Below are 23,245 nucleotides of genomic sequence, written 5' to 3' on the forward strand. Positions count from 1 at the left end.
TAATTTAGGGCAAGTTTCAGGACTTCACTTTACTGGTAAGTAAAATAATGTAGTCAGATTGGAAAATCAAAAAGGTTCCTTTGTAGTCTGCTATTCTATATTTCAAATCTATGAAGTAAAGTTAACAAAATATTTTGGAATACAATATCCTATTTAACTTGTGCAATTGATCTCATTAATAAAATAAATCTCTCCATTAGAATGGAAATTCCTTATCTAGAAGACAGAAGCCTCTACTCATCTGTCATTTATTGAGAAAACCATCAGATAGCATTCTGAACACCTGTAAAATTCATGACTGTATGCTGGGCCTGAGGACTACTGAAAGGGATAAGATCTTGTCTTTAAGGAACTTAGCGTCTAGCAGAATACAGAAAAAATGCTCATAAATAACAAAGCAGAGTGAAAGATATCACGAGACATGCGAACCTTTATTCTACAGGTCTTTCAATGAAGAAGAGATTATTTTAGTGCTAGGGAATGGGGGTGGGGGTGGGAGTTTGGAAGTAGAATCCTAAGAGCATTCGGATAGGGATTTAAAGGATTGATAAGCAGTTGAATATTCTTTGTGATGCATTAAAATTGGTAATTATATGTTGAATTACTTACAGTAAATATCAAAGACTGTTTGTTCAGAATGAACTGTTTTCTGGCCAGACGGTCCATAATATGACACAGAGCAGGTGAATGGCATTTTTATGTCAGCCTTGGTTGTTTTGTACTCCAGAGATGAAGTCATGGTATAGAGCTGAGTTGCTGGGTCCATTTTCTTTGTACGGTTTATGACCACCTCTGAAGAAAATAAAGAACACTATTGATAGAATCTTTCATTAGATAATCACAATTCTTAATTAAATGTCATAACACCTTTGACAAGTGGTTTTGTCCTTCTCACTGTATTTAATAGGAGGGGAAATTGACATTTAGTGAGGCAGGATGTCTTTTCAAAATCATGAATCAGTGACAAAGACAGAAATAGAATCATCAAATCTTATTTCCCACTCACTTTAATTAACTTCTAGAACATGCCATATACAGAAATAATTTTCCCTGCTCTTGATTCTTCTGCACTAGGGTTAAAAATAGTGTTTTAAAATAATCACTTAATGGTTTAATGGCTACTTAAAGTAACAAAGCATAGAATCATAGATCAAAAGAGGGCAACATATTTAGATGCAGGATAGTCTAAGGAATTCCTAGACAAGAAAAAGTCAAAACAGGTCATCGAATTTATTACCCACTTTTTACCCACCTCCTTCAAGGGATTGCAGCACCTTTCCACCCCTGTACCATGTGATGTTGGCAGGGGGATAACTGTCTTTTGAAACGCAGTCACCCAACTGCAAAACAAATAGGAAATGTTACTTTGGTTTCATCAGGGGTTGTCAATTTGGAAGCCCAGAATGCTAAGGGGCCAGGGTAGAGGTGGTTAGAATTACTCCAAAGAGTTCCTGACTCATTCATTTTCCAAACACTGACTAAGGACTGAATAAATGCTCACTTGTATAAAAACAATGTCTTACACATTTTAAAATATATAATAGATGCTGCAAATATTAATAAAACCACATTCATTTAAAAGCGTTACCAAATTCATTTTGACATTATTCCTTTTTAACATTAACTAGATAACATAATTATATTAACATTGGCTATTACCATGATCACAGATCTATGTGTGCAAGAATCATTAACAGTGTTAAAGTATGGCTCTGCCTCTCTAGTTTCATGCTACATATATTTCAGATGATGGTACATATACTTATAATCTCTAACCCCCACTCACTTTTCTTCAAATGTGTTTTAACTTTAATATTTAGTGTTTATCAAATAATATTATACAGTAAAATTTGATATTCAAAAAATACCAGACTTGCAATTTCCCCCTACCCCTGCAAAAAAGAAAAATGGAAATATCTTGGCTAGCGCAAGTGTGATTATTAGCCTACTGGTGTGCCCAAATATGGAATTCCAGTTTTGTCCTTCCTACAATGCCACCTCCCTACAAATCTCTGCTAATGTGATCTTTCAAATCTGATCTTCTCACACCATTACTTCAACTTTTCAATAGCAGAATTTGTCAACAGAATAAAGTCCAAAATCCCCACATAACATTTAAGGCCAGTCACAATCCAGCCTCTTTTTACCTCCCCAGATTTATATCTCACTGTACTCTCTTGTCCATTGTCTTAGAACCCAAAGTTCCAGCAATGCCAAAAACTTAATGTTACCCAAAAATGTCATTCTCTTTCACATCATATTACTTCAAATTATTGGGAAGCTTTTTCTATCTTTGATCTAGAGAAAATCTACTCATCTTTCATAATTCCATTAAACATTCGGCTCATTAAAACAAGAAAGAGTGATGCATTTTTGTTATTCTCATTCTCCCTTCTACCTTCAGAAATGGCATCACCTTCCTCCACATCCCCACTCTGCCAGTCAGTCTTTCTGACTGGCACCTGCAACACTGCTGGCTATACAAGGAAAAGTCTACCTTATTTATCCTGGCACCAGAGGCCAGGAAAGGCATTTTAATACTAGGCTAGGTAAAGAAAATTAATAAAAACAAGTTCTTACCTTTTTTAGTTGCTCTGTTTCAAGAAATGGTGCTTTGTTTACAATTTCCGGTTTAGATGGTTGCTCTAAGGTAAAGTAGAGAAAAGTTTTAAGCACGTGTAGAAGACTAAAAGGACATTGTGATTTTGTTTATAGAAAAATAATTCATTTACTCAAAGTAGAAAAATCAAACAATAAAATATAGAATGGATTGCCAATATAATATGTAATTAAGAAATCTAGTTAGTCTACCTTCTTTGAATATTTGCTTTATTATCTTAAATACTATTTTAAATGCTTATAACTACTTTGAATAAAATATCAATAATGTTTGGATACTGTATAAACAATGAATATGGATTTGATACTGAAACAGAGGTTAATGTATTAACTGAGATGTATTATCTCCAATTGATTATCATATCTATTGCTTCCAACTCCTTAGGTAAGACTTCAATCCACATGAATTAGAATCAAGGGTATTGTTTAAAATGCAGATTCCTGAGCCCTACATGAATAAGAATCTCTGGAGGGAAAATCTGATAAATTTACATTTTAAACAAGTTCCATAGGGGATTCTTGGGCACAATGAAGTCTAAGAATCATTGCTCTAAAATCATGAGAAATATAAAGCTAGTCTAGGGATGTAGAGCCCTAAGTTTTCTATGTAACTCATTTCTTACCTTTAAGTGAAGTCATATTACAAAATTATAAATGTGGGGAAATCTTTCAAATTCGGAATCTGAGATAATGAACAGAAGCATTTTAAATATAGGAAATTTCGTAAGCATAAATTCTAGTAGAGGCTTCATGATTGAAAAACTTAGCAACAATGTATTATTTAAACTTATTTTTAAGTTATTTTATGCTTAGCTGCTAGTTTTCTATCATTGATGGATTTTTGTTTTTTAACTTTAGCTTTAACAATTAGTCTACAGAAAATGGGTATTGCCTCATTGGCATCGATTTCTGTGAGTTGCATGGAGCAGAATTATTTTACTCTCATATAAAAACAGGCAATTAAAAACAATGGGTGGTGAACACACAGTGCAATATGTATATGCCTTACTATTGAATTGTACACCTGAAACTTACTGGATTTCATTAACTAATGTCACCATAATAAAAAATAAAATAAAATAAAATACAAATACAAAAATATAAAGAAAAGAAAGATAAAACAACCAGCTATTCTTTCATAGTCTTATTGTTTACCATCTCCAATACTTATAATTTTGATTATCAAACTAAACTAAATTTGTTTTTGCATAATTATTGCTCAGTTTGAAATTCAGTTACCATAAATATTATCTACCTAGACCATTACGGAAAACAAAGATGAAGACCAAAAGTCTTTACAGTAGCAATATGAATTATCACCAAGATTATCTGCAAAAAAATATAACCTTCTTCAGGTTAATAATGAAAGTTAATTTCACCTTTGCAATTATGTTTTATGTATTACAAATTAGAATAATGAATAATAATAACAAATCTGTCTATGCGTGAAACTCATGTGGTTTAATTATAGGAGAACCTATTTACTATTAATTCTAGATATATAATTCTCCTAATACTATTTTCATGAGAGTGATTATCTATTTTTTAACTACATAGATTACAAACAAAACACATAAAAAAAGATAGAAAAATACAAAATGAAAATATAGAAGAATAGAAAGGTATTGCAGGGGCAATTACATTAGCACAAACAAGAACTGACATCTAACCACCTGACTGCTTAGGAATGTGAATAAAAGACATAAAAAACTGACAAAAAGTCCTCAAAAAAACAGTAATTTCTGGGAAACATATGGTGGGGGGGGGGATTAAAGCCTTCCATATACTAGTCAGCCTTGATGTTATCGCTATTTTAATGTAATGTCATTAATATTCATAATTACAACTCTGAGTTTAGTTATTGCTAAAACATTAATTTCTCTTCAGAATTTATGTTTTAAGGTGAATGTCTAATACATTTGAGAGAGGGCTGCAAACAAACTATATAAACATAATAAAAATTCTTGGGGCTTAAGTGGGTAAGCCAAAATCTTCTGAGAACTAAAATCAGTTATTTAGTAACTCCTGAGAGCTGGAGAGAGATAAGATATTAAATTAATGTATGTGGTCAATCAAAATTAATAAGAAAAAAAGTATAATTTTCCTTCATGTCTTCTTCAGTAGTATTTACGCCTGGAATACATGAAGAGGTTTGAAAAATCCTCTGAAAAAAATGGAGGCTCAATATAAAATGTAGGTGGGTAATTTAGCTCAGTTACAGTACTTTCTAGTTCACCAAAATCATATACATGAACAGTTGGGTACATACTTCCTTTTATGCAGAATATATTTCTTTCCTTTGCTTATAAACCCCATGATGTTTTATCAATGTAAATATGATCATAAATACTTGATGTATTTACAACCGTTGATCCTTTACACATAGCCAGATATACTTTGCTCTCATGAATATTTTCTAAAATTTATTCTTATTTCAATAAAAGAAACTGTAGCAAAACCAGGTAAACCTGATAAAAGGATGCTTAAAGTTTAGTCCTCTTTACATTGCTAGTCATCTTTTCTATTTGGAAGAGAGAGTCACAGTGGGTATTGTGGAAGTAATGGTAATACCCATTGCATTTCTTTGAGTTATTTTCTTAAACTTTTGTTTCAAACTCTCTATATTAACTATATATCCTGCATGTAATTTTCTTTTATATTAGCTTGTAACAATCAATGAGTATTAGTTGGAGGACCATAAAAGAAGACATGTACTATTTTAGTAAAATTGCATATTGATTCCCAAGTGTTTAAAAAAAATCTTCGCATGAATTATCTTTTAACATGATTCATGGATTCATAACCAAGTTTAGAACAGAAAGGAAAAGTCATGCCCTGAATTTATTTGCATTATTAAAATAATTTTGTCAAAGGTCTCTTAGCCAGGTGAGGATAGAGCGATGAATGCAAAACTGGTCTATATCACCACAAGGTACTGTGATTATCAAAAACTACACATGGGATGGCTCAATTTAATATGTGAGGAGAGCAGCAAAGGCAGGTGCACTGTTATGTTAAGAAAGCTTCTCTCAGTACTTAGTCAGCAATCACCCTTCATAAATCCTGATGTACTTTAAACCACTGTGAGCACAGAATCGGTTTATTTTTCTCATGAGATAGAAAAGGTATTTATATAAGGTAAATATATAATATTTAAAGGAACCAAATTAGTATATAGTGTAGGTCTCATTTGTTAAATAGGTCATTTCCTGCTTCCTTCATTCCACCACACCCGCCAACAAAAAAAAAAATACCTGAAGGTTGATTAACTTTCACAGGGAGATTGAGAGGAGGAATGCTCAATTTTGATAAAGTACTGATAATGGTATCTAAATGAAAGCTCTAAAATAATTGCATGAAACAAAGAAGCACTGCTCATCACTAAGGGAAGAGCTGGGCCAGGTGTACACGAAACTTGATATCTTGGGAACAGTCTTCCTGTTAACACCTCAGACACCAGAGTACAAGACAGTGGACAGATTAGCTTGGTTGGTAGTTTTTAAATGCTTTTGTAGAGCTGGAGCTCTTCTGCCCTGCCTCCCTGCCCCCACACCCTTTTGCTTTTACCTGAACAAATCATCATCAAAAAACTTAGAAATTTGAGTAGGTGGAATTCTAGCTAATCCAACAGAAATGGGTCCTTACCTCCTTAGCTCTCTTCATTAGCTCCTCAAGTGGATCCAAAGAATACAGTGGGAAAACTACCATCTAATTCAAAAAATTCATTTTGCTGATGAGGAGGGACTTGTAGCCCCACACTGGTGAAATAACTTGCCCAAGGATAGATATTAGCAGCCAGTCTAACAAAGCTGGGTCTCCTGATAGCCAGTGGAATGATTTGTCCATCACACCACTGACGACCATGTGGCAATCTGCATACCCATTTAACTTCTAAGACTTTTGCACAATGACTGGAATGAATCTTTGGGCACTTCTAAAGATCTACCCTTGATTTTAAATGGTTTTATTAACTTTGTACATTAAACGCAAATACGGATTGATTTTGATGGCATTCAACTACAAAAAAAAGTGGTATTAATGGCGACAAAACGTGATTTATTTGGATCTGGGCTGCTATATGGGCATGATTTCTTGTATCTGAGGTATAGGTTAAAACTAAACAAATAACCCTACATCAGAGGTAACAAAGTCATCAGTCATGGCTTCTAGTTTGAATAAAGACAATTTGACTTTGCCCATGAGGGTCACACTCTGCAGCAAGCTGATCTGGGATTAGATCACGTAAACCATACTCAATTCTGTGGTACACAGTGCATGTTGCTAGGTGATTAGACAGGAGGAAACAGAGGACTGATTAATGAGCCTAGTAACTCTTAAGCGACTGCAATATATACATGCAAAGAATGAAAGCCTCCCTATCACAGCTGCTGTTTGCTTCATAAAAAGTGACCCAAAGTAAATTCATTATTTCTTAAAAAAAAAAAAAAAAAAAAAAGAAGCCCTGATATGCTCTTGTAAACACTCTCTTTATCATGAGCTGTGCTGTTCATTTGATTAGACTTGGAGTGTCCCACAGTTTCTAGTATAAAACGCCATTTTCAAGAGTGTGTAACTTGTCTATTTAAATTCTCCCTGGCCAAGAGCCTGGAATGCAAATGCTGTTTCTGAGAATCACTTTGTTTTTAAAAACATTCAAAAGAGAAGGGGGTTGGGAGTGCTACAGTATGTGGGTGTGAGGTTGTTTTCGCAATCATAGAAATCCTCTGTATTCCAAAATATCTTACAAAGTTTATCTGATTAAACCAATTGCATTTTTTTTTTCAAATTGCTGTATGGCATTTTTAAAAAATGTATAGTCTGAAAATTGCCAAAAATGGCACGACCTGGATTTTCTCAACTTTCTTGTATATTATCTTGATATTTGTTAATTTTAACACAGTAAAAATGAAACCCCACAATGACAAATCAATACACATAACCCTTAAGGTGCTGTGAGTTAACCTCTGTACCTAGTGTGGTACATTCTTCATATGTGTTCATATTTATGACCTCATGGACTAATTAGAAAAAAAAAATCATTGCTATCTTTAGAAAAAGTGTCCTTAGCAGTGCACAGTCCATCTTTCTAATACCATTAAAGTGAGATAAAAGAAAAGAAAGAAAAAAAAATACATGGGACATTGACAAATACAGGATGAAGATTATCTGGGGTGTTTAATAGAAGGGAGTATGACTGACAAACCCTTGGTGGTTGGTCTGATTCCTAAAATAATTGAGAAGGGTGGATGGTTTCTGGAAGGTGCCTCCTCAGTGGAAAGGCAATCAACTAAAACATGTAATATACTTTTACAAGGTTCTTTTGGAGAACCAAATTTTCCTTTGATAGTATAAGCATTCTTTGAATCCATGCCATGAGCCCATAGGAGCTTCGAAGTCCATATAAATACTTCAGGGACAGTCCTACTTAGTTGCTAGTACAAGAGAAACAGAAAAAAAAAAAAAACCCACTGTTCTTGATGTAGTAGACAGGACCTCTAAGTTTCTTTCTTCTTACTAATTTTAATAATTTCTAGGTGTCATCATCAGAAAGCAGAGGGAAAAAATTGAAAAGTGAGACCTTCCTTATTTAAAAAGACTAGCATTCTGAAATTGTTGAGGATATTTTTCTCCCCATAATTTCTAAAATATTATGATATAACAAAGGTGGGATTTTTATTCAAATATTGAGAGATAAAATGCTTTAATTAGAACTTCTCAAGCTGTTCATTTGCCTAGCTGTTTACACAGATATGTTAACTGTATATTACCACTAGACAAAGCAATTTTGCCGTAATGACTACAGTAATTACTCCAAGCTTCTTCTACACTTTTCTCATCTTCTAACCCTACTCTACTTGTTCTTCTTGTATTCCACATACACATTCAGGATGTGTTGAACTTTTTTATTTTAGGGCAATTTTATAAGCCAACTAAACACTTTAAAGAACTAAATCAACAAGCATTGAGGTCAGGACATGTATGTGTATTTTAGCTCAAAGGGCATTTATATAAAAACTTATTATCAAAATAAAATATAATCTGGGCATATATAATTATTTCTAAATCACAAGATAGTTTGGATTTGCCTGTATTTTCCTGATTTTAGATATACAAATATCAATTTTAGATGGTCCTGCCTAACATATGTATATATGCATGATGTGCATAATTATGTGCATATATTGTATATCTATGTATATATTGCAGAACATTTATTTGTACATGTCAGTAAAAGTTAAAGATAACGTGCCAGTTTTCGGTTAGTAGTACTTCATATCACAAGAAATTTTACCCAGCAAAACAACATAGAATATTCTTTTAGTTCTTCACTCAAAAGTCCTATTTGAATTTCAGGGTTTTTTTTTGTTTTCCTTGCTGACAGCGTGCATGAGCAGAATGAAGATCACTAGGAATCCTCTTATACAGATCCCCGCTGTGGAGACACTACAGAGAGTTCAGTTTTTTTTCCCTAAAGAACGTTTCCTAGTACCAGCCATCAATCCCACTTAGCAGTTATACTGCAGACTACTTACTGAACACCTTGACTATCGTAGGTGCCTCAAACACGTTGTCCTCAGTGACTAGCATGCACACAAATCTCTTTTTATCATTGATCCTTGCATTACTGATAGACAAAGTGTAGTTTTCTGAGAGGCTCAATCTGTCTTTGTATTCTGGTACATCGTCGTAATGCACACTTTTTTTCGTAGAGGATCTGAAGGCAATAAATACTGGGGAGCCGTCGGCCTTTTCCTAAAAATTAAAATGATAATACATTTTAAAAACAAGCATATTCAGATATTTCAGGATAATATACAGAATAACAATATTTCCTTGGCCATAGTCTTCCACCAATATTTACAGTTGTATCCAAGAAGAATAATTTTGGATATGAGCCTTATATAAAATCTTTAGTGAAAGAAAGCTGTAAGTTCTTTTATGGGTATCAGCTTAAATATGTGAAAAGGAAAGAACAAAGCTCTAGGAATATGAGCTTTTCTTGCATCTGGAGGACAGAATTAGTGACTGTTTAGAAACTGACAGGGGCTAGACTTATGTCTAATATAATAGAAAAAATAGATGAAAACAGACATACAGATGTACAAAATGATATACAGCAAAAACACTTGAGTAGCATACACTCATTTAGCAATCCTGGGCAATTATCTTTTACATATTCATTACTTTAACCCACGTGCTTTAAATGTCTATACCTTTCAGTTTTAGCCAAAACTGATGCCACTGGCCTTTACACATGACATGAGTCTTCACTGAGGATCAGTATTTGCCCTTGTGAAACAATCATGTCCATTAAGCAATAGAATCAGATTAATCACTGAAATCCATAGTTTTGCTATCTAAGTCATAAAACTTAGCTCAAAGTATTTTCATATAAAAACTTATTATCAAAATAAAATATAATCTGGGTATTCACAATTGCGCCAAAGACACTGAAACATATAAATTCATTTCTTTCTCTGCTCCCATAAATATTCTCTCACCTAATAAGCAACTTAATCTAAAATAAGGGCCAATCTCTCTTCTAGTTAGCTTATAAAACCTTTGAGAAAACAAAATATGGTAAAACGTTTTCAAGTGCCTGGCAAATTTCAAGTTACATTTTTAGAAATTATCAATATTTATTACCATTCTCAATTAATGTTTATGTCCCTACCGAATCCATATGTAGAAGCCTTAGGTCCCAGTGTGTTGGTGTCTGGAGGTGGAGCCTTTGAGAGGTAATTAGGTTTAGATGAGGTCATGGCAATGATGCCCTCACAATGGGGTTAGTGCTCTTAAAAAGGGTAAGAGACATGAGAGCTCTCTCTCTCTCCTCAGAGAGCACAAAAAGAGGTCACATGAGCACATAGCAAAATATTAGCTATCTACAAGTCAGGAGGAGGACTCTCATCAAGAGCCCAATCTGCCAGCACCTTGACCTTGGACTTCTCAGCTTCCAAAACTGTGAGAAATAAATATCTGTGTTTACGTTTCTAGTCTATGATATTTTGCTATAGCAGCCCATGCTAAGATAAGTAGTAAGCTAATCTTGAAGTTCAAACATTTTAGTTGGTTGAATATTCGAATACACCTATAATATTCACCTTAAATCCTTTAATTTAGTCACAGGTTTTCAGTGCAACTGTTTGCCATAAATCATTCCTCATTAAGAGAAATGTGTTAGACCAATACCTTAAATTACTGTGTTCATTCACTTATGCAATAAATAATAGTTATTAAATTTTGAGCACTTAACTATATACCAGGAACTTTCTTTGGGCTTTCCATGCATTAATTGATTAATACTCATACTAACCTTAAAGTTAAAGTTATGATATTAGTGCTATTTACAGATTAGACAGTGGAGACAGTCTATTTAAATAATTGACTGTTGGTTAATTCACTTGTCCAAGGCCCAGCTAGTATATCTTAGCAGAGGCAAGACTGGATCTTGGCAGCCTGGCTGCATTGTGACTACTCTGTACCACTCTCAATAGCCATCAGATGCACTTCTGTACCAGGCACTGAGGCAGATGCTGGTGAAGAGGTGGCAGGGGCAGGATTGAGGAGGGGGTGCGCGGGAGCTAAGATCTCCATTCACTGGGAGATTACTGTGCAGTGAGGGAAAAAATAATCCATCCTTCCCCTTGCTTGCTCCCTTTCACTCTTTCTAAAATTGCCATTCCTCGTTCAAAGTTACATTCAATTAGAGCTTGTATATTATGTTCGTAAAGCAACAATGTCTTTTGGAGCACATGGTACTTCAAATGCATCTCATCAGTTTACTGATGAAGCTTTTTGCTTAATTAACAATTTAAAAATTGCCATTACTGTTTGTTTCTACTACCACTGTGCCGGTTCAGTTTAGGTAAACATTATTCCCTGGTTTATTATCACAAATGTCTGTGATCACAGAGGTTTTCACCATCTATGTTTCATTGATTTTGGCAGTAAGCTTGACTCAACAGGTGAATTATGTGGTAGTCTCCCAGACAGTAGGCATTTTAGGGGTGCAAAAAGACTTTGTCCTTATGGGCCTTAACTTCATATTTCTACCTTTATAGGGGACCAGAAATAGTTCACCATGAGCAGCATAACGGGAGGAGAGGACAGAGAAATGCTGTGTTGCCTCACCTCATTGCTCTGCTTTCACACGCTCCTCACACACAGTGCGCTTCGAGCTGAACAGCCCCACGGCCATAACAGCTTTTGTTGCTCATGCAATTACTATGTGCCGAGCACTAGGCGAGTATTCTGATACGAGTTACTTTATGTAGCCATACCATAAAGAAGATAATTCTTATCTCATTTTATTGATGAGGAAATGGGGATCAATCATTATTCTACAGTGAGTATGTGGTAGAACATGCTGGTCTGACTTGAGAACCCATATTTAAAAGACTGTGTTATTCCATCCTTGGGGTGCAAACTTAAGTACATTTCTCAGTTTGTTCTTGTAGATGTTTGAAGGAAAAGTTGTGTGATTAAATAAACCTAAAAAATGAATTAAACTCAGACAGTATATAATACCTCTTAATATATGAAAGGCTCTGAGAAATGTAGTAAATAAAGAAGCTTCAACAATTATTTGACCATCAAATCCTTTTCCTATTTAAATATCTTTTAACATTTTAAGGAGCTAGGGACAATTTGCCATTGTATTCAAGGAAACATATGTCTTCTTTAAGCTTCCAAACCACCATGAGTCTCACGTGATCCAGCACTGGGAAACTGTGCCGCATGGAAAATCTTTGGTTGATTTTGGTAATTAAATTGTGAAATTTTATCAGTTGATGTTACCTAGCCAATCCACATCCACCTATCAGGGTATCTACCCTCCATTTCCAGACCCATCTATACCTTCATACTTGAGAAAATATGATTTTGCTATTTGCAAGAAATGGATACAATTGACTATGTAAAATAAAAAAAGTACCTACCCCATCAACACAGTTCTAAGACTAAATATTAAAAAAGGGCTTCTATTGCCGATGACTTAATTCCCAATGAATATCCGGGTACTCTGGTTACTGGTGTAGCTTGCCTTTGCGATAGCTACACCAGGCAGAACAGGAGTATGTAGCTGCTGCCTCCCACTAAGCTCTTATCTCATACTCCACTCACTTTGTTCTAGAACTCTGCCTTTTCTTCCACCTCTAAAACTTAAGGTTGAATTTTTCATACTAATATGATCTAAGAATTAGGTGTTTATTGGCTTTTTTTTTTTTTAAATAGCATTTGTAATATAAGACTTAGGAATTATTTTTTGACATATTCAACATATGAATTCTACCTTCCTACCTTTGTACCACAGTTGAGTACTGCCATTATGTTCATTTGAAGTTCATATTCACTCACAAAAGAAATTATTTCAAAAACTAGAGGTAGTTACCCAAATCCAAAATAGGTCACACTTACATATTTCCATTTGCCAAACATGAGATTCTGAGGTACATCGACTCGGCAAGGCATGACAATGGTGTCTCCATATTCTGAATTCACAATATACCATCCAAGGCCTTTAGAAAAAAAGAGGAGTGGGAGAGAGGGGGAAGATTTTAAGTATTTACTTGAAATAACAAAGTAAAGTGTTCACCTTATCTGTGGAGGATACCCAAGACTGCCTAAACCTACAGAAAATACCAAACCCTCTATTTACTAAGTTTCTTCCTACACATATATACCTGTGATAAAGTTTAATTTGTAAACTAGGCTCAATAAGGGAGTAACAATAACCAATAATAAAATAAAACAGAGCAGGATGGTACACAATTTTATCACACTACTCAAATGGTCTCATTTAAACTTAAGAATTGTTTATTTCTGGAATTTTCCATTTAATATTTTTGGACAGCAAATGACCATGGGTAACTGAAACCTCAGAAAACAAAATCTTAGGTAAGGTGGAACTACTATAAATAACTTCAGTTCAAGATTCATGTCTTAATGGTTATTTATTATATTTTTTCTTAAATGACATCCTAAAAGTATAAAGCTAGAACATGTTTGCTATTTATTGACAGGTCTTATTTAGCTACTAAGCCTTTGAATGTCACATTATTCAAATTTACAGAACTCTCCTCCTCTAATTTTGGCAAGAAATAGGTAAGTATGTATTCCAAAGGAACAAGTACAATCTGAAGGTGTATTTTCTTTATATTTCACAGGAAAAACACCACTATATTTCCCAGAAGTGTGGAACTATACAAAGATTTACATGTATTCTCAAAACTAGCTTTAAATATATTTGTGTTTTTCATTTGATAATATTGTCAAATTTATCTATGGAAAAAAATTTTAAAGTATTAAAAACTAAGAACTAATACATATAAGGCCACACCAAATTTTAATTATAAGTGGGATAATAAACATGAAAATGGCTTATATTATAGTAGTAATGGTTAAAATACTAATTTTAATTTTAATTGTACATAATAAAATATTATGATAAAAATTTATTATATAAAAATTCTTCAAAAAGTATTTGCAAAGTGATTATCCATCTCGCATTTTTGGTAGACAATATAACTTAAACCATAATTTTTTACTAAGATACAGAAAAATTCCTGGTCTTAATTATTTATTGAGAAAACATGTAAATTATAAAAAGTTAGATCGATAAAAAGCTCACAATTTTTGCATCTGTATATAACATACTATTCAAATCTGTATATATTCACGAAATTAAAAAAAAAATCAGACATTTAACTTGGCCATAGTACTTAGGAAATATCTCAGACATTTTTTTACCTCATTTTGGTTATAATATTCTTTAAAATTAAATACTTTTATACTTAAGATGTCATAATTGTACATAGATTGTGAAGGGGCTAACTTTAACTGTAGAGAAAAAATTACATTTTGTCCACCAGGTGGTGCTAAAGTGCAAAGCTAAGGCAATTTGCAACACAAATAAGACCATTTTATGACTTTCTGAAGAAACAGGGCAGTGTGAATGTCATATTTCACTGTTCCCCACCAATCACAATGCATTCAAAATTTCATATTGGGATAAAAATCATTAACCTTTTTAAAGAAAAAAAAAGTAGTAAAATTCCTATTTTAGAATCTGTTGAGGAACCTACTTTCCTTTAAAGAAATTTTGCCCCAATGAATAAAAACCCTACAAAGAACACAAATTTTATGTATTTACATCACATAACAATTAGGTACCAGCATTTTTAACATTGTTAAAACAAAGAATATGAAGTATAAGCTATGAGAATATCATTTGCTGTTGAAGACAAGAGGTTTACTAAAATTATTTATAGTGAAAAATTACTTCAATAATTTTTAAATAGGTTAGTGTTTCCCATAATGTAATTTTAATTACTTTTAACTTCAAAATATCGAAGAGCATAAGCCTGTAAATGAAGAAACGAACTCTTTAGCCTTATTAAAATAAAAACTATAAAAGTTTAGACATATGGTTTCAGACATGCAAACTAAAGTTAAGAAATTGCTTTATTTCATAATATAATACTTATTCCCTACAATTTGGCTCCTAAATCTGTAACTTTTATAGTGCGTATTTTAAGGTCTGTTCACGTGCTGCACTTAGGCATGCCAAGCCAAAGAGACCACTTTGTGATTTATGTTTTGTTTCTTCATCAGTATTGCAAAGTACTTGAGTATGTAATAATCTGGTCTACACCTTAAATTATGGCAGCACATGCATCTCTCACTATTTCTTATCATTATAACAGCACACCTTCTTCTGACAACTGACAATGCTCCCATGGTTGGTCAAGAAGTGAAAATAATTTAGAGTTTAGGTACCAATGAGGTGAATTCTTTGCCAGGTATACAGAGAAATAATGAAATTTACTTTCCAAAAATTCAATGCTTTGCTCTTTTTTACAGATCATTTTTATTTTATCTTCCCTATAGGACTATAAGGTGGTATATACATACCATATTTTATAATAATCTTTAAAGCTATATGAATTTCAAGTACATAGTGTATTATTGGGATGAAAGTGAAGTTACAACAGGGAAGGAAACATATATTTATGATCTTTGTATCTCCAAGGCAAAGCCTGGCATTGAGTGGGCATCAAATAAGATGATTTCTCATTTGAATGTTGTGGAGTCCTTACATTTTGATTATCAAATTAACATTTGAAAATCAGGATGGAGTTGGTAACACTGGGACTTTGAGAGTTCTTATTGCTATCATATACTCAAAAGACTATTACATATTGTCTTTGGTGTGTAGCAAACATGTATTTGTGCATGGATGGCACTCTCTTTCTTGAAGAGAAAAACACAAACACAAAGCCAAAACATCTTTTTAAGAGTTCATGGATTAAACTATAGGAGAAAATATTCCTTCTATCTCTTTCAAGAGAAATTAAGAATTTCTTGTGCTCTATGATTTGCGAATGGTACTATGAAATGGCTTTTCCTCACGTGTGAAGACCACAAAGCAAAGAGTTGTTTTTAAAAGTATTTGAAAATTCATGCATTGGGTTTTTTTTTTTTTTTTTTCATGACAGCTTGATATCCAAAATTAGCCCAGACAGGACTCTTTAGAGAATAACAAACATAAGGAAAATACATATGATATGTGACAACAATGGGGCCAGTAGGTAAAAAAGCCAACAGTTATAGATAGAGGCTTAGGGCAGAATGAATGATAATCAGTGGCGGCATTAGGGCCCACAATCATGATGACTTCAAAATAATTTTTAAGTTTGCTATAATCATCAAATTTCATCTTCTTGTAAGAGTATAGTTACTCCCAGCTTCATCCGACAGAGTAAATGCTTGACTTTCAGCTAGGGGAGAGCTAATATCTCAAATCCCCTAGGGATGATGTGGCTACAAAGACCACTGTGATTTGGTGATGAATTAACATCTTGATTTCTAGAGATGTCTGTCTTTGAGATGAAATTCCAGTGAGAGCCAAAGTACCTGACACCACAAATGATTCTGTTTATACTTTTCATAGAAGCAAGAGATTTTATCTTTGGATTTCCACATCTGAATTAAATTTGGCTTGCTAGAATTTCCCTGCAATTTTCTCCCTGTAATATTAGTTGGTTAAATTATTCATAGTTTTATAGCTTAGAGATTATTGGACCCTACTGCAAAAATAGAATGCCTATAACAATATTCTTCAAAAAGTTAAATATAAAATATAGAAGGAATGTGTACACACACAAGAGTATGCATGTGGTATCTTCTATATCTATGTGTACACAAATATGTCATAAATTACTTTAAAGTGGGCTAGAAACTTTCGGTATTAAATGTGTTCTATAAATTTAACATATTGTTATAAATGGTTAATATTATTGTTATTATCAAAATGTCACAAGTAAAATTAGATATAAAAACATATTATAATTGAGCAGTATATAACTATTTAAGCATTTTTAAATGAAGAGTTATTAATAAATATAAAGAATAATAGTACTAGAAAGGCTACAGTGGGAAAAGCACAGCATAAGAAAAATCTCTTGACCAAATTCTGACTTATCAATATTGGGCAAATGATTATAAAATACAAGGTAGTTTTAGTTAGTTATGCATTTTGTATACCAAATAATTTAAAAAGGTACTGAAGAGGACTGGTAAAATTTTGAAGTTAGGTGAAAATTTCTTATTATTAATTGAAATAATAAAAAATGTAATAATTTTGGTCATATTGGTGAGAAATACTTTTTCTGTATAATCTAATTCTTAAGGACTACCAAATTCAGAGAAATCATTCTTTTTTGCATTATTAAGGTAGGTTAAAATTCAGAATTTGCTACCATATTTCAGGTAGAAGAATAGAAAATAATATAGAAAATAAGATGAAAATTCAAGTCTATTTTTACATGCTACAATTTAACATGGTTAATTATTTCTTATTGCACTGATATTTTAATAGTATGATCATTCTTAAAAGCATTTTTTTTTTTAGCTTTGCAGATCTGTTAGGTGCCATAGATGGGTTATTCAGAATTATAATTGCCTAGGAGCTTATAAGAACAAACTCTCAGTTCTACGGAAATTTTAGAGAAATTTATGCAAATGAATTGTTGGGGAGGAAGTAGGTAGAAATAAGAAGTTATTCTTAGAAATTACTTTCATATTTATTTGACTGAATTTGACAGGTAAACATGCTAGCGTCCTTATTTGCTTTATTAATGAATTAAGATATGTACAACTCTAACTAAAACAAGAGCTTGAAAATACTGCTAAAGGCTTCTTGGAGGAAATTCTGTGACATCAGTTTATAGCAGTATTTCTCAACCTCATCACTACTGGCATTTTGGGCTGAATAAATCATTGTGGGGGACTGTCCTATGCTTGTTTAGCTGCATCCGTGCCTCTAACTCACTAGGTGCCAAAAGTATCCTACCTCACTTATGACAACAAGAAGATCTCCAGACATGACAAACATCCCCTGGGAGGAAGATGACCCCTCAAACTTCCATCTATTTGAGAACCACTTGTTTAGACCTTCAACTATTGGCTTCTTTCATTCAATAGAGCTGTGGTTTCTAATAAAGAGATCTTTATTATAAAATAGAATCTTGTGTAGGACTAAATAATATTCAATAGGACTAAATATGAATGAAGGAATGAAGGCAGAAATGGCACATAACACCTGGTTATGATCAAATTCAAATTTGTTTTCCACACAAACACATCTTATATCATATTAAACTACACAGGGGCATTGATTCCTGACTCTAGGAATCTGAGATACAGTCTCTTCACGGAACTGTCAGAAAACATTCTGTCTTAGCAAATCTACCTCATCTGCCACAATCAAGCAAAAATTATACATGCGATATGTCCTTTCTAAAATATACATATGACACATATTTTATTTAATATGATAAAATATAGTACTTCTTTTAATAGAGAGGATGAAATAGATGCCTTTAAAGTATCTTCTAAACCTGTGATTTTATGATTTAATAACATGAAATTATCTCACAATTCTCACCATTAAGTAGAAGTCTAAGATTTTTATCAAGATTTTTACTTGATATATAACAAGTAAGACTGTGTGTGTGTGTGTGTGTGTGTGTGTGTGTTACAAGGGCTTGTAATTCCCAAGAAATCCAGGAAGGATGGCAGATGGGAGAAGACAGCTGATAGAATCTATGTTATTTTGAAAAATAGAGAAAATGGGTTTCCTCCTCTTTTTTTTTTTTTTTTTTTTCAATTTTCCCTAGCTGGGGGACAACTTGGGTCTTTGCTGAATCTGAAGTAGGGATACGTTTGTTTAACATTCACTTTCTGTACTGACTTACAGAGGGTCATATATTACAAAGTAGGTATGATTTGTGTATCCCCTACAAATAAGAAAAAAATAGTAATTCTTTCTCTTTCTCCCATCAATTTCTACAATTCTAGAAATGCATTACATTATATCTTTAAATACAATGGTGAGGACATTGTGGAATAACATTTAGAGGGAAAAGTACCATCTTATTAAATAATAAAATACTGCTGGTACCCAGAAATATGTTTTAAGATATGTGGTATTTACTACCTTCCAAGTTTTGTTATTATCATTCTCAAAATATGTATCTTTTTTGAAAAATATAGGTCCATGTAATAATTCATATTATGTCTTAGAAAGATCTATAAAAACAATATGAATTTTAAAATAGAGTATTAGTGTTTACACTGCTGTGCTGAAAACTATCTTTTTAATTTATCATTTCCCAATAGCTCATTATACTATAAGCATGGAATGATATAAGAGGCTGGAAAAGTCATAATTATTCTTAATTAATTTTAGCTTTGACGCATCTCGCCTTCATTTTTATCATCGTTCCTTAGGTTCCAGCTGAATTCCTATATCCCTTTAAGGCCTACCTCAAAAATCATCTATTTATACATTCAATCATGCATCAAGTATTTATCAAGCACCTACTACAGTGCTAGATGTTCTTTGTGAGGGGAACACATAAAAAAGAATATCGAGGCCTATTCTTAAAGGAACTTGATGAAATTCATATTAGCTGCTTAATATGTTAGTTAATTGCTGTGGGAATGCAGAAAAAGGAACCCTAACAATGAGCCTGAAGATACTGCTAAAGGCTTTTCAGAGGAAATTTCGTTTATCTTGAACACCGAGTAAAGGTTTCTATAGATGGAGAGATAAGAACTACTTTGCCAGAATGTCATGGCCAGGGATGACGTAGAGGTTCTGAGTGACCCTTGATCTCTTGTGGCAAACTCCCTCGCCCACCCTTTTTTGTTGTTGTTATACTAATTTCTACATAGTAAATCTTTGGTTTTCATAAGGAACATGTCCTAAAACTAGCGGTTTTCCCAAATTCATAAATGTGTAAAAAATTTCCAGAATAAAATGCAACAAAGCATTAGATTTCTTTACTTTCATCACCAACAAAAGCATTTCAATTCCTTTTGGGGCTATTTTTCAATTATAAGCAAAAATTCTATTTAGAAATTATTTAAAAGCAACAGAATTGATTTAAACTGTAGATGCTTGTTTTTTATTTTTTTTCAGAGATGTCTCATAAAATTTAAATCTGCAAATGTGCAGATTCTAATGTGCTTGTTAGAATTCTTTAATTTGGGGCCCACAAATAAACTCTATGATTCCTCTAAAGTAATTTTAAAAACCCCAAACAAATATTTTACTAAATATTTGTTTTAATAGAAAGAGAATTCAAAGCTTTCATAGGATTGTCAAAGAGAATAGTGAATATAAAATGTTTAAGGTTTATTCTAAATTGAATAGAACTTACAGAAACATAAGTTAATGGCATCTATCAAATTTTAAAATGCTAAAATGATACACTTTGATCCAGTAATTCTACCACTGGAAATCTATCCTACAAAAGTTTTTGCACAAATGCACAATTTTATACAAAGACAATACAGCATTATTTTGAATACTAAAAAACTGGAGCAACCTAAATGTTCATTAATATGGAAATAATAAAATAAAGTGTATATCCAACATAATGTTCTAAATGAACCTATTGAAAAACTTGAGAGCCTAATATATTGTATTGCTTTTTCTCTATATATATTTCAGTATTTGTAATTTTTTACCAGTCACTCATTGACTACTGAGTATCTACTCTATGTCAATTACTGTTCCAAGGTGAGAAATTTAGCAGTGATCAATCAGTCAATCAATCAGTCAATAGACAAACCTGCTAACCCTGTTCTTTTCGATTTAAAATGCTAGACATACATATTTATTCGTGTATTTAAAAGTTTAATTTCTTTTCAAAAAAGAAAAATAAAATATAAATTTGATTTCTCTACTATATTGTAAACTACTTGAATAAAAAGCTTACATTTTACTTACTTTGAAATTTGTTGCAGCACCATGAAGACTGCAGGAGCTCAATAATAATGAATAAAATAAAGCCCCAATTGCACTATATTAAAAGGAACTCTCTAAGATCATATTCTTACAGTCCATATTCTTTTTTCTGCATTTAACATTCTAGAAAACAACATGTTATTCTTTGAAACTCTAGGGTATCTAAAAAGGTGGGAGTGAGGGGCACTATGGTGATTAGAAGTCAGTATCTTAAAACTGTTCAAAAAAAGCTATTTTTGCCTTAAAAACCCTCTTAATGGAGTATAATATACATGGAAAACAGTGCACAGATCTACTTATATTTGAAATATCACTAAAAGCACCAGGCTGGAAGGTTTCTTTGGCTACTCTCCTCACATTCTTTGTTCTAGTGATGAGGCTGGGATTCCCACACATTTGTCTCACAGCTGACCTCTGAGTTTACCATGTCATCATTCCTCAGTGATGAGTTTTTGACTAGGCTGCGGAGTCTATGCCAACACGCCAAAACACGGGTCCCTTCATGGGACAAACTTAAATGAAAACACTTCAAAACACTTCACGCTCTGTGTCTATGTGTTTGGGGGAGAGTATGGGAGCAGATAGCAAGAACACATTAAACCACAAATTTTAAATTTTCTGTGTAGAAATAACAATATTCTATATTTTATTTTAAAGTAGATTTTCATGGCAAAGGAGACTAAACGGGAGACTGCTTAGGCATATTTTCCTTATACCATATAGTTTGCTTATTATATATATATATATATATAAAAACATTTATATAATTAATTTATGTTAGTCGAAGTTCATAAAATTAACTATTGTCTACTATCATACTTCTAATTATCTAGGACTGTATGCTGTATTTTTAAGATGTTCGTATAAGGAGAGTCTTCCACTTGGACAATTTGTCAATACAAGGCAATACAATAAAAATAAATAAAATATTATATTTCTTCTTCTCTCTCCCAATTCAATTTCCTATATGAGTTATTTTATTGCTTATATCCAGATCCGGAGGACTTCGATTGGGAACTAGCTTAACTAAAGAGGAAGATGAAAGACACCAATATTTAAACACTACCCCGGGTTAAAATAATTTAAAGGAAAGATGAATGCATTTATACTCTAATGCTCTGAATATTTTCTCAGCATGAAAGTCCAAGTTTAACTAATTAAGAATATCAGTTGTATTTGAATAATGAAAGTTACATTTTCCTGTACATTTTGCCATAAGTTGTATTGAAATTGTCAATACAGTTCAATTATTTTCACAAGAACAATAAATGTACTATATTCACAAAAACACTATTAACAGAAAAGCAGGCACAACGATTCACAAAAGATCTTAATTGTATCATATGAAGTAATGGGAACTTTTGGAATTGAGACTAGAATCTGCCTTCAGAAATAATTCATAATTATTGTGACATTATTAAAGTTGTTTTCCGCAAATAATTTAATGCCATGACAACAAAAAGACCTCTTGATTTGTAAAACTCAAAGCCGTCTTGATAGCACTCCCAAATTCCCAAACAACAAATTCCTAATAGCTTTAATATTCCTTAAAATGTCTCAGAAAAATATATCACAAAGACTTTTAGCTAATAAGATCATCATTGTTTTTACAGATAGCTCCAGTTAACAACGGCCTGTGCTAATTGTATCACTTTACCATTTAAAGTCATATTCAACAATATTAGAGAATTTTCATTTAAAATTGACATAGTGAGTTACTGGTGATAGCAAATGAATTGTTAAGGCTACTGAATGAACAGACGAGTAGAGTTTTACTTCTGGATTGGTTGAGTGATCTTGTTCAGTATGCTCACTTCTGGTATATTCCATATCAAGCATTTAACTAGGCACCAGAAAATATTTACATACATCGAAATAGGTTTTTGCTCTTTTCTTCACATGAATCCCAATTAACATTGCCTATGTCTCCTGAGGATATAGATTGCAGTCAAACATGGTAAGTAATAAAGATTAAAAAGCCATTTAAAAGGTTTTCTCACATATTCAGTACAGATTGCTGGCTAGTTTCCGAGACTGAGATTTGTGTAAATTCCATGCTTTTAATTGACACCCCCCAGAGGCGTTGTAATATAATTTAAGGTCACAGGAAGAAAATGATGGCTCTCCATGGCATTTTCCTTTCTTTAAGAACTAAACTTAGCTTACTATAAAATCTAGTTTTCTGGTTTTGAAAAGGAAGGAGAAATAGAAACATTTGTCCAAGACAATTTTTTGAAAGAGATTAAAACTAGAGGAAAGATAAAATTTAAAAATAAACAGTTACATACACTTAGGAAATCAGCACAA

At 32.7% G+C, this 23,245-nt stretch overlaps 1 protein-coding gene across 3 annotated transcripts in view; it reads right to left on the reverse strand.

Annotated features, from left to right (window-relative positions):
• Positions 1-23,245, reverse strand: part of ALCAM (activated leukocyte cell adhesion molecule) — a 177,950-nt gene that overhangs the window by 37,910 nt on the left and 116,795 nt on the right. For all 3 annotated transcript variants that reach the window (XM_016151495.2, XM_016151494.2, XM_016151496.2), the window contains exons 2-6: positions 13,039-13,139; positions 9,153-9,372; positions 2,581-2,645; positions 1,253-1,340; positions 610-792 (exon numbers count right to left, since the gene is read on the reverse strand). In XM_016151495.2, coding sequence (XP_016006981.2) covers positions 610-792; positions 1,253-1,340; positions 2,581-2,645; positions 9,153-9,372; positions 13,039-13,139 — 657 coding nt within the window. The remainder of the gene's footprint in view (positions 1-609; positions 793-1,252; positions 1,341-2,580; positions 2,646-9,152; positions 9,373-13,038; positions 13,140-23,245) is intronic.

This window comes from Rousettus aegyptiacus, unplaced genomic scaffold, assembly GCF_014176215.1.
Source record: "Rousettus aegyptiacus isolate mRouAeg1 unplaced genomic scaffold, mRouAeg1.p scaffold_m13_p_4, whole genome shotgun sequence".
NCBI classification, from domain to species: Eukaryota; Metazoa; Chordata; class Mammalia; order Chiroptera; family Pteropodidae; genus Rousettus; species Rousettus aegyptiacus.